This window comes from Equus quagga, chromosome 5, assembly GCF_021613505.1.
Source record: "Equus quagga isolate Etosha38 chromosome 5, UCLA_HA_Equagga_1.0, whole genome shotgun sequence".
NCBI classification, from domain to species: domain Eukaryota; kingdom Metazoa; phylum Chordata; class Mammalia; order Perissodactyla; family Equidae; genus Equus; species Equus quagga.
Window position 1 is genome coordinate 47616754 of NC_060271.1, and position 12073 is coordinate 47628826.

At 49.5% G+C, this 12073-nt stretch overlaps 1 protein-coding gene across 3 annotated transcripts in view; it reads left to right on the forward strand.

Moving 5' to 3' along the window:
• MORN1 (MORN repeat containing 1) overlaps positions 1-12073 on the forward strand; it is a 63099-nt gene that overhangs the window by 16202 nt on the left and 34824 nt on the right. For all 3 annotated transcript variants that reach the window (XM_046663233.1, XM_046663232.1, XM_046663235.1), the window contains exons 7-10: positions 438-534; positions 2478-2588; positions 10767-10890; positions 11376-11548. In XM_046663233.1, the coding sequence (XP_046519189.1) occupies positions 438-534; positions 2478-2588; positions 10767-10890; positions 11376-11548 (505 nt within the window). The remainder of the gene's footprint in view (positions 1-437; positions 535-2477; positions 2589-10766; positions 10891-11375; positions 11549-12073) is intronic.

Here is a 12073-nt window from a genome sequence, read left to right on the forward strand (position 1 = left end):
TTCTTAATCGGCCTTTTCATTATCGGGCTGTGTTCGGAACACTCGCGTCCCTCAGCCCACACCGCAGCGCAGAAGTGGGCCTCTTTTGTGATGTTCTCTGCACAAGTGCAATGTCTTTTGTATTAAAAGGACTTTTGTGCTGAAAAGTGTGCCCTTTTGAGCCCCTGTTTTGTTTGCATTTTGCATAAGTGCCATAGTTCCCAAACTTCCTGGTTTCTAAAAACTCAAAGGGGAGTGTGTTTTGCGAAGCAAATTGGGTTGCTTTCGAATAAAGCGTAATTTGTCACCCTCAGGACAGCATGGTTTTCCAGCAGCCTTGGTCCCAGGGTCCCGTGGAGCCTGGGGGCCGCCGTGCTGTGCGGGACAGAAGTGCCCCCGGCGTCGCGCGTCCCCCACAGTGGCCGAGCCCATCTGAGCCCACACGGTTCTCTCTGCAGGGACAGTGGCACAGCGACGTCTTCAGTGGACTGGGCAGCATGGCTCACTGCTCGGGGGTCGTCTACCGCGGAATGTGGATCAATGGCCACCCGGCAGGTAGGTGTCCCCCGGCCTTCCCGTTGGCCGTGTGAGGTCCTCTGGTAGGGACACGTCTGGGTCTGGCCGTGTTCTCTCCCAGGTGACCTTGGGAGGTGTTGGACCAAGAGGTTTTGGGGGGCTAGGATGAAGTGGAAGCTAAGATCCCACCCCCTTTTAGGAAAAGCATGGTCTGACGTGGTTTCAAAGGGCTCATGATGTGCAGACGCCCCAGTCAGACCTTGGACCCAAGTGGTCCTGCTTCCAAGGAGGCTTCCCAGCCTTGGGGGTCTCCCACCCACGGGGTCTCCCAGCACAGGGTCCTGGGCGTCTGGGGCCCCCACGAGGTCTCCATCTGACCCCCACCCTGAGCTCTTTGCACTGTGACATGACCACAGGTGGCCTGTGGCCTGCATGGGCCTCCGCTGGGGGCCTGCCTCCCCTCCCTGTATTGCCCCCTGGGCGTTGGGGAGGCCTCCCATTAGGCTCCAGGATGAAGGTGCCACTCCAGGGGTCAGTCTGGCCAGGGACATGGGTCACTGGTAAGAACCTTGGTGCCAGGTCTGTGGGTGCAGCTGCTGACAGGCCGTGCACCTGAGAGGCTTGGTCCAGGCAGCTGCCATGTACCTTGGGTGGGTCCCCAGGACCCCTGGGTGGGGAGAGGCCACAGGGCGCTAATAACAACCCTCAGCATCTGTGGCACCTGCTGGGCCAAGTGGGGCTCCTCCTGCGGGCGCAGGTCCTGGGAAGGGAGGAGGCTGGGGGCACTCGGGGACAGGGTCTTGGTACTCACAGTGCACAACACATTCCCCGGGGTGCCACGGCCACCCGCAGCCTGGGTCAGGCGAGGCCTGCTTGAGAGGCTTCTGGGTCCTTCCCAGCCCCCTGGCATTAGGCCAGGCCCTTGGTCCACCGGGGGCGTCTTAGTAACTTCACCTTGGGAAGGAATTCAGATCCCATCCCAGCCAAGTGAGGGGGCCGCTCGGAAGCCCTGGGTGTGGAAGACTCCGGTGCGAGGCGTGAGATGTGGCCTCGCTTCCCCGCAACGGGCTCAGGCCACGCCCCCGACTCCCTGAGCCGTGGTGGCCTCTGGCTTTACCCTGCTGAGTGCCGGGCGGCCCCCCCCCGGAGCAGAGCAGGGCTGTGCCCGTGTGAGCTGGTGCCCTCCAGCCCCATGGTCATCAGAAGTCCCACCAGCACCTGTGGCCCTGGACACGCTGCCATGGGTGCTTCCTCCTGGCTGGCATGTCATGGGTAGAGCTCCAGGTGGCCTGACCTCCTGAGCTTTTCCCAGCATTTGCTTAAAACCCTAAGTTGTGCTGTGCCAAGGTCATCACTTCTGGGGAGTCAGGGACTCGGGGGAAGCCCGTACTGTTCGATAATGCCGTGTCCAGCTGCTCAGACCCTAGAGGACACCCCCGCAGGTCCTAGTGGAGCAGGGGCAGCCCTGACCGCCAGGAGGTGCTGGCCAGCCAGCCTGCAGGGAGACCCGCCCTGGCCAGGCCAGCTCCCTGGCAGGCAGCCTCAGCGCCTCGTCCAGCACACACCAAGCCCCTGACTCAGACGCAGGGAATGCAGGACCTGGGTCCTGACCAGCAGGAGGACGTGCTGGAACATTCCGCTGTGTGCAGACCTGAGTACTGCTGAGTACCACTTCCGCCTCTGCAGCATTTGGTGGATGTCTGCAGTCTATTTGGTGTAATCAAGGCAGTTCTGAAGTGGATTCCTTTAAGTAGTCATAGCTGACCCTCAGAGCAAGCCACGTCTTCGGTTTCATGACTGCCTGGGTCACTTGTTGGCGAGGCGGCTCCTGCAGGGATTTGCCAGCCTTTGCAGCTGCGTACACGTTCATCACCGTGAAAGGGCCTGTGGGGGTGTGGGGTCCACGCCCGTGGCTCTCACGTGGGGTGCAAGTGGCCGGTCGGCCCAGCCACCCGCTGACGCCGTGCTCTGCTCTCTCCCAGCGCAAGCCACAAGGATCGTGATTTTGGGTCCAGAGGTGATGGATGTGGCCCAGGGATCTTCCTTCTCTGTGAAGGTTCAGCTGCAGCAGGATGATGGGGAAGTTGCCAAGAGTAAGTGACTCCAAGATGACGACTGGACTTTTCAGAATGATAAACAGGTGTCAGGTTCTGAAGTCAGGAGAGCACAGACAAGATGCCACATGTGGCTCTGGCATCCCGGACGCCCCGTGGTAACTTTGTTTAGAAGTTCTTGGTGCCAGAGCCTTGGCAGAAGGGACAACAGGCGTGTGAGCCCTCCAGCTGGAGGGAAGCAGCATCCATGTGCATGCATTCATGTGTGCAAGCACGCCTGCATGTGTGTGAACACGTGTGCAAGCACATGTGCTCTTTGTGTGCATGCGTGTGTCTGTGGTTGTCACGCAGCTGACAGAATGCAGAACACGGGCACCTGTCTGCAGCGCTGCCCCGTCAGCGTGGGGCCAGTCACGGCCTGGCGAGGGGAGAGTTTCTCGTTGTCCTCCGCAGGCAGTGGAGCGAGGACAGAGTCCCACCCGTCTGGGCTGCTTGTTAGGTCTCTAATCAGCCCTGCTGCGATGCAGAGGGGTGGACAGCTGACTTCCCAAAGCCCTTCCTGCCCTGTGAGCGGAGGTTGTGGTGCAGAGAGGGACGTTCTGGCCAAGGCAGCAGGGCAGAAGGTCCATGGCGTGCAGCGGCCCTCACACTGTCACCTGTGCCGTCTCCGGGAGCAGGACTGCCCGTTAGTAAATGCATGCCCAAGATTCTTAATGTGCATGAACTCACCTTAGTTCAACAAGCATTTATTAGGAAGCCTCGGTTTGCAGCACATATCAAACACATTTAGTCACAACTGGTTTATTTTTTTGCAGTGCTATTTACATACCATAAAATTCACCCGTATTAAGTGATTCAGTGATTTTTAGCAAATTTACAGAGTCGGGCAGCCATCACCACATCACACCTCTGGCTTCTGAGCCAGGTAATGTATAGGTAATGTCCCTGTAAACATTTTCTTCACCCCAGAAGGATCCCCGGTTCCCAGCGGGCTCCCACCCCCGCCCCAGGCAACCACGCATCCGCTTTCTTTCTCTGCATCTGCCTTTTCTGGACGTTTCCCGCCACAGGTGGCCTTTTGCTCGGCTTCTCTCAGCTGCAGTGTGTTTGAGGTTTGCCATGTTGCGGTGTGTCAGTCCATCTTTCCTTTTTATTGACCAATAGCAGTCAGCACACCCAGACATGGCATTCTGTGGACCCCTTCGTTCGCAGTGGACAGCTGAGTTGTCTGCACATTTTGGCTACTGTGAACAGCGCTGCTTTGAACGTTTTTGTGTAAATACATGTGTTCACTTCTCTCAGGTCCCTACCTCTAAGTGGAATTGCTGGGTCGTATGGTAGATTTATGTTGAAACCCTCAAAGAAACTGCCAAACTGTTTGCCAGCGTGGCTGCCCCATTTTACGGTCCCATGAGCATGTCCCAGGGTTCTGATTTCTGCATGTCCTCGCCAACACTTGGTGCTCCCCGGAGCAACCATCCGAGGGTGTCACGTGGCATCTCCTTGTGGCTCTGATTTGCATTTCTCTAATGACTATTGATGATGAGCGGCTTTTTGAGTGCTTATTGGCCATGTGTATATCTTCTCTAGAGAAATATTTATTCAAAGATTTTACCCATTTTTTTAAATTGGGTTGTTTGGCTTCTTAGAGCTATACGAGCTTTTTATGTGTTCTGGATACAAGTCCTTTATCAGATACATCTTTGCAAATATTTTCTTTCAGTCTGTGGCTTATCTTTTCTTTCTTTCTTTTTTTTTTTTTTTTGGCTAAGGAAGATTTGCCCTGAGCTAACATCTGTTGCCAATCTTCCTCTCTTTGTTTTTTCCTCACCAAGTCCCCAGTACATGGTTGTATATTCTAGTTGTAAGTCTTTCTAGTTCTTCTGTGTGAGCTGCTGCCACAGCATGGCTACTGGTAGATGAGCGGTGTGGCTCAGTGCCTGGGAACAGAACACAGGCCACCGAAGCAGAGTGCACTGAACTTTGACCACTAGGTCGTCAGGGCTAGTTCAATGTTTTCACTTTCTTGATGCTGTGTTTTGAAATGCAAAGGTTTTTAATTTTGGTGAAGTCTAATCTGTTAATTTTTTCTTTTATGGATCATAGTTTTGGTAATGTATGTAAGAATTCTTAGCCTAACCCAAGTTCACAAAGATTTTCTCTAATTTTCTTCCAGAAATTTTGCTTGTACATTGAGGTCTGTGATCCATTTTGAGTCAATTTTTGTGGATAAGATAAAGACCTAAATTCATCTTTTTGTGTGTGGGTGTCCAATTGTCCCAGCACATGTGTTGAAAAGACTGTCCTTTCCCCACTGAAATGCCTGGCACTTTGGATAGAAACCCCCTGACAGTGGGGTCAGGGTTTATGTCTGGACTCTCAGTTCTGCTCTGTTGCTCTCAGTGTCTGTCCTTGCACCACCACCACAGCGTCTCGATCATTGTAGCCTCAAAGTAAGTTCTGAAGTTGGAGATTCCTCCAATTTTGTTCTTTTTGAAAATTGTTTTGGCTACTCTGAGACCTTTGTATTTCCATACAGTATAAATTTTTTAGGATCAGCTTGACAATTGCTGCAAAAAAGAAAACCCTGCTGGGGTTTTGTTAGGAACTCCATTGACCCTGGCTGGAGAACTGCTTCAGCCGGACTGCGTTCCAGTTCATGAGTGTGAAACGGCTCCCTGTTTACTGACACCCCCACTTTCTCTCGGCAGGGTTTGTGATCTGCAGACTGCACACCTCCCACTTCTGTTGTTAAATTTATTAATAGATGATTAATAATTTATTATTAGTTATTTAATTACAATGTGTTCATTAATAAATTTGTTTTTTTGATTTGTTCTTTTTTGTGCTATTATGAATAGAATTGTTCCCCTTTCTTCATTTCAGACATTGCTAGGCTGCAATTGATTTTTATGCGTTGATCTTATGTCCTTTGACCTTGCTGAACTAACTTGTTAGTTCTACTAGTTTTTCTGAGGATTTCTTAGGATTTTCTGTATATGACCATCTACGCATCATCTACAAATAAATGCAATTTTCCTTCTTCTTTTTCAGTCTGGATGTTTTCTTTCTATTGGTTGCACCATTTTCCATTCCCTGAGGTTCTAATTGCTCCCCATCCTTGCCAGCACTTGTCATTGTCTGTCTTTGGGATAAAGTCTGCCTGGAGAGTGTGAAATGGAATCTCCTCATGGCTCTGATTTGCGTTTCCCTAGTGACTAGTGTGTGGAGCATCTGTTCATGTACTTGTTGGCCATTTGTGCATCTTCTTTGGTGAAATGTCTGTTTAAAGCCTTTGCCCACTTGTCTTTTTATTGTGAGTTTTTGAGTTCTTTATATATTCTGGATACAAATCCCTTATCAGATATCAGATCTGCAAATATTTTTTCCCATTTTGTGAGTTATCTTACCGTTTCTTTTTTTTTTTTTTAAGATTTTATTTTTTGCTTTTTCTCCCCAAAGCCCCCCAGTACATAGTTGTATATTCTTAGTTGTGGGTCATTCTAGTTGTGGCATGTGGGACGCCACCTCAGCGTGGTTTGATGAGCAGTGCCATGTCCACGCCCAGGATTCGAACCGACGAAACACTGGGCCGCCTGCAGCGGAGCGCGCGAACTTAACCACTCGGCCACGGGGCCAGCCCCTATCTTGCCGTTTCTTGATGGTGTCCTTTGAACACAAAAGTTTTAAATTTTGATGAAGTCCAATTGATCTCTTTTTTCTTTCATTGCTTGTGCTTTTGGTGTCATATCTAAGAAGACTGCCTAGCCTAGACTCATGAAGATATACTCCTATGTCTTCTGCTAAGAATCTTATACTTTTAGCTCTTATATTTAGGATTGTGATCCACTTGGAGTTAATCTTGGTGTGTGGTGTGAGGCAGGGGTCCAGCTACGTTCTTTTATGTGTGGATACCTGATCGTCGCAGTGTTATCTGTTGAAAAACTATTCTTTCCCCATTGAATTATCTGGGCATCTGTGTGCTAAAATTTTGTTTAGAGTTTTTGCATCTCTGCTCATGAAGGATATTGGTCTTGAATTTTTTTTTCCTCATAATGTCTTTGTCTGGTTTTGGTGTCAGGGTGATGCTGACCTCATAGAATGAGTTGCAGAAATTCCCTCCTTTTCAATTTTCTGGAAGAGTTTGTGTTGAATCAGTATTATTTCTTTCTTAAAAGTTTGGTAGAATTCAATACAAAACCCATCTGGGCCTGGAGTTTTTTTTGTGGGAAGATTTTTAATTACTAATTCACTTTCTTTGCTAGACATATAGGGCCATTCAGGTTTCCTGTCTCTTCTGGAGTAAGCTTGGTGTTTTGTGTCTTTCAAGGAATGTTTGTTCATTTCATCTAAGTCAACAGATTTATTGGCATAAGCTTGTTATAATATCCTCTTGTTCTCCCTTTTATGTGTTGATATCACCTCTCTTGATCCTAATGTGGATTATTGGTGTCTTCTTTCCTTTTTTCTTGACTAGTCTGGCTAGAGGTTATCAGTTTCACTAATAAACAACCAACTTTTGGCTTCGTTGACTTCTCTATTGTTGTCTGTTTTCTATACATTGATTTCTATTTTGATCTTATTATTTCCTTACTTGTTCTTACTTTGGGTTTAATTTGCTCCTATTTTTCTAGTTCTTAAGGTGAAAACTAAGGTTATTTATTTCAGACCTTTCTTTTCTAGCATAGAAGTTTGTTGCTATAAATTCCCCCCTTTGTACTGCTTTAGCTGCATGCTGCAGATTTTGATATGTTATGCTTTCATTTTCATTCAATTCAAAATTCTTTCTGATTTCTCTTTTGATTTCTTTTTGGGCCCATGAGTTATTTAGAAGTGTGTTGTTTCATTTCCAAAATTTTGGAGAGTTTCCAGAGATCGTTCTGTTATTGATTTCTAACTTAGTTCCACATGGTTAGAGTCATACTTTGTATGTCCTGAATCATTTTAAATTTATTGAGACATGTTTAATGGCCTAGAACATGGTCTATCTTCATAAATGTTTTCTGTGCGCTTGGAGAAGAGTGCGAATTATGCTTATTGGGTAGAACATTCTATAAATGTCCAGCAGGTGACTTTTGTTGATATTGTTGTTCAGGTTTGCTATATCCTTGCTGATTTTCTGTCTGCTTGTCTATCAATTATTGACAGTGGTATATTGAAATCTCTGATTATAATTGTGGATTTGTCTATTTCTGCTTTCATTTCTGACAATTTTTGCTTCATTTATTTTGAAGCTATGTTATTAGGCACATAAATATTTAGGATTTTTATGTCATTTAATTATTTGACTCCTTGTCATTGTGAAATTACTTTCCTTATTCCTGGTAATAGTCCTTGCTCTGACATCTACTCTCTGTGATATTAATATAGTCACCCCATCTTCTTTTGACAGTGTCAGCATCTTTATCCATCCTTTTACTTGTAACCTATTTGTGTCTGTATATTTAAAGTGTGTCTTTGTAGGCAGCACGAAGCTCTTGCTTTTTTATCCAATCAAACCATCTCTATTTTTTGATCAAAGTGTTTATACCATTCACATTTAATATAATTATTGATATAGCAGGTTCAATCTTACCATTTACTACTTATTTTCTGTTTACCCCTGCTGTTTATTTTTCCCCTTTATACTCTATTCCTATCTCTTTTGGATTAATTAATTATTTTTTATGATTCCATTTTGTCTCCTCTGCTGACTTGTCAATTGTAACTCTGTTTCGTTATTTTAGGGATTACTTTAAGGTTTACAATGTACATCTTTAACTTATCACAGTCTACCTTCAAGTGATGCCAAACTACTTCATGTATAAGAAGCTTACAATAGTACATACTTCTTTTTCTACAAACCCAATCTTTAGACTGTTGTTTTCAAACATTTTGCATTCGCGTATCTAATAATTTCATAATACATTATCATTTTTGTTTAAACAGTCATTTATCTTTTAAAGAGTATTTAACAAACAGAAAAAGAAATCTTGTTTATTTACCCACAGAGTTACCATTCCTGGTTCTCCTCGTTCCCTTCCTGGACATCCAGATTTCCATCTGGCAGCATTTTCCTTCTGCCTGAAGGACTTAACCTTTAACATTTCTTGTCATACAGGTTTGCTGGTGATGAATTCTTTCAGCGTTCACATGTCTGGAAAGTCTCAATTTCACTTTAATTTGTGGTAGATGTTTTTCCAGGTGCAGATTCTGGTTCATCTTCCAGTTCTTCAGTGATGTTGCCCCATCATCTTCTTGTCTGCCTTGTTTCCAGCGATGAATCACTGTGATCCTTGTCTTTGTGTCTCTGCACAGACGTGTCCTTTTTCTCTGGCTGCTTTTAAGATTTTCTCTCTATCACTGATTTGAGCAGTTCGATTTTGATGTGACATGGCCTAATTTTCTTCCTGTGTTTTGTGCTTGGAGTCCATGGAGCTTCGTGGATCTGTGGGTTTATAGTTTTCATGAAATCTGAGAATTTTTCAGCCATTATTTCTTCAAATGGTTTTTCTGTCACAGCCTCTCCCTCCCTCTTTTAGAGACCCCAATTACCCACATGTTAGGCTGCTTGAAGTTGCCTCACTCTTCATGGGCTCTCTCTCCCTCCCTCCTTCCCCTCCTCCCTTCCTTCTTTCCCCTTTTCTTCTTCTTCTCTCGCCATTTCATTTTGGATAGTTTCTATAGCTATGTTTTCATGTTCATGAATATTTTTTTTCTTCATTGCCTCATCTGTCATGGCCGCCATCCAGAGAACACGTGGAATATAGCTATAATGGTAACCTTCTGAAATTTCCTTATCTGCTAATTCTAACTGCTGTGTCAGTTCTGGATCACTTTCAGTTGATGGGGCTCCTCCTCGTCATGAGCCGTACTCTCCTGCGTTCCTTGTGTGCCTGCTAAGCTTTGATTGGATGCCAGACGTTACGAGTTTTACCTTGTTGGGGGCTGGATGTTTCTGATCTTTCTGTGTTGCTGTAAATGTTCTGAGCTTTGTTCTGGGCACAGTGAAGTTACTTGAAGACAGGTTATCCTTTTGGGTCTTGCTTGATGATTGGTTAGGTCTGGAGGAGAACTCAGTCTGAGACAAATTATTCCCCGTTACTGAAGCAAGACCATTCTGAGAGCTCTGCCAGTGTGCCCCCAGCCCTGTCCCCTCTCACTCTCTCAGGCGCTCTTCCTCTGGCCTCGCTTGTGCACTGATCTGTGCTCTGCTGTCCACCCAGGGGACCCACAAACCCTGCAGACCACTGGGTCCTCTCTCCTCTCTGCTCCTCGTCCTTGGGACCCGAGGACTCCTACTGTGTGCCTGCTCTCCCGGACTCGCAGCCGTGCTTCCTCACCGAGGGAGAGAGTTTTCTAGGTTCTGCTCAGGCCCCTCTCTGTGCCCCATCCCGCACACTCACTCAAGGCAGCGACCTGCAACCATAAAGTCTATGTCTTTCAGGGACCACTGGCCTTGCCTGAGGTCCAGGATCTTGAAAATCATTGTCTCGTTATATTTTGTCTGCTTCTTTGGTTGCTCCAAGTAGGAGGGTAAATTGGTTCCAGTTTCTCCACCTTTACCGGAAATGGAAGCTGACAAACCATGGTTGGTTTTTGTGCTGCACTTGGCACCTTCTCTGTCCATGGCAAAGTTCTTCCAGCATTTGCCCTCCGTGTCTCCCTTTCCAGATCTTAGCAGCGCAAGAGCCTGGATGACAGGCCTTTAGTGACACTGGTTGTTGTTGACTCCCCTTCTCCACTGGACCCTGAACCCCCGAGTCCATATGACCAGGCCCTGTGCCGGGTGCCTCAGGGGTGTAGACAAGTGGGATGGGTAACAAGTGGCACTGTCCCCCTGGGTCACCAGGACCGTGATGGAAGCAAGCCATCCCCCACGCCCCTGACTGGGCCAAGGCTGGGACGTGCAGCTGTTGAACCCGAGGCTGATGGGCCAGGAGAGGCCCCCCCGCAGGTGTAGGGACAGGCAGAGGCGTGGGGGCGCCCTGAGGCCTGGGGCTGGAGTCTTGGGTTGGGACTCCCAGTGGGGGATGGAGATGCTGGGGAGGTGTGAACGGTTCAGCTGAGGGCCAGGAGGGGCCAAGCCTGGGAAGGCAAGCACGCTCTCCTCACCCTGCCCCTCACAACCGCCCTCCGTCCTTAGCCCTGCCTGGGGCAAGACTGGGGAGGAAGGGAGACCCAGGTGCTGGCTGCCAGGCTGTTCCTTGGCACAGTCTGCTTCTCTCCCTCCGGAAGGTGAGGATGGCCGGGTTTTGAAGATCTCAGCGGGCGTCAGGTACGTGCAGCTCCCGGCCTACTCAGAGATCAGCTTCTTCAAAGTGGACGAGGACGACCGGGAGATGCCCATCCAGACCCCGTTGTGAGTAAGGGGGACCCTGGTTGATACCCATGCCAGGCAGGGGGAAGGGGTCCTTCCTGGACTTTGAGGAGGAGTGGCCCAGAGCTGCTGCACCAAGAGCCACTCCCCACAGCACTCCCACACCCGCCAGGACTCTGGGCGCTGGGGACACAGTGGTGACCTCCAGACATGGTGTGCTCCGTCTAGTGGGGGAGAAATGAAGGCACCTTCAGACAGTGGGGGCCAGGCAGGAAGGGCAGCCGGGCACAGTGACCGGGAGGGACTGGGGCTGGGGCCACAGCATGGTTTCAGGTGGTCCCTCCTCCCTCCCTCCCCCCTTCCTCGTCTCTCTTCACCGCCCCACTTCCTTTGCACCACCTTAGTCTCAGAGTGGCCAACTCGGCCCTGTCTCCCCCGGGAGTAGCCCCTGGGCCACGAGTGCCCCTGTGACCAGGTATGCCCCCAGCCTGGTGTGAGCAGAGCCCACCCCACCGTCCCCTTCGCAGCGGATTTGACTGCATCACCTATCCCTTGTCGAGCCCCAAGTCTGGGGGCCTGGAGCCCAGAGCTGCCTTGGAAAGTTCCAGAGCCAACTCGCCACTCCACGAGGGAGACCTGGAGCTGGCGCTGGCATCAGATGCTTTGTGTGGCCAGGAGGACCCCCCCGGCGGCCTGCCTGGTGAGTGGAGTTAGCCAGCTGGTCGGCGGTGGGCAGCCCAAGAGCTCAGGGGTGCGTAGGGGGACAGCTAGGGTCCCAGAACCTGGCAGAAGGAAAATGAAGCTGACCCCTGAGAAGCTGGGCACAGTGACCTTGGAGAGACAGGACGTCCCCAGAAGACAGTGCCCGGCCTAAGCAGGCCTTGGCCGAGAGCAAGCAGGGCCTCCTGTGGGTTAAAAGGCAGGCTGCGGGCTGCCCTTCCTGGGTGTCCAGGCCTCTCAGGTGCAGGTCCTCACTGTGCCAGCCCAGAGCCCACGTCGGGGGACCAGCAGTCCCAGGGGCCGGCTGCATTGGCCGTCCTGTGCTCTCCACGTGCAGATCTGGTTGTTGCCATAAATGCAAAGGGAGGTTGTTCTGCTTGTCCACTGAGGGCCCGGCAGCGGGATGCAGCCCCTGGGCCGAAGGGCTCAGAGTTGTCTCTGGGCCCTTCAGGCTGAGCACCGGGCCTGGAGGGTAGCAAACCCCCAAGGCCACCGCCTGTGACCA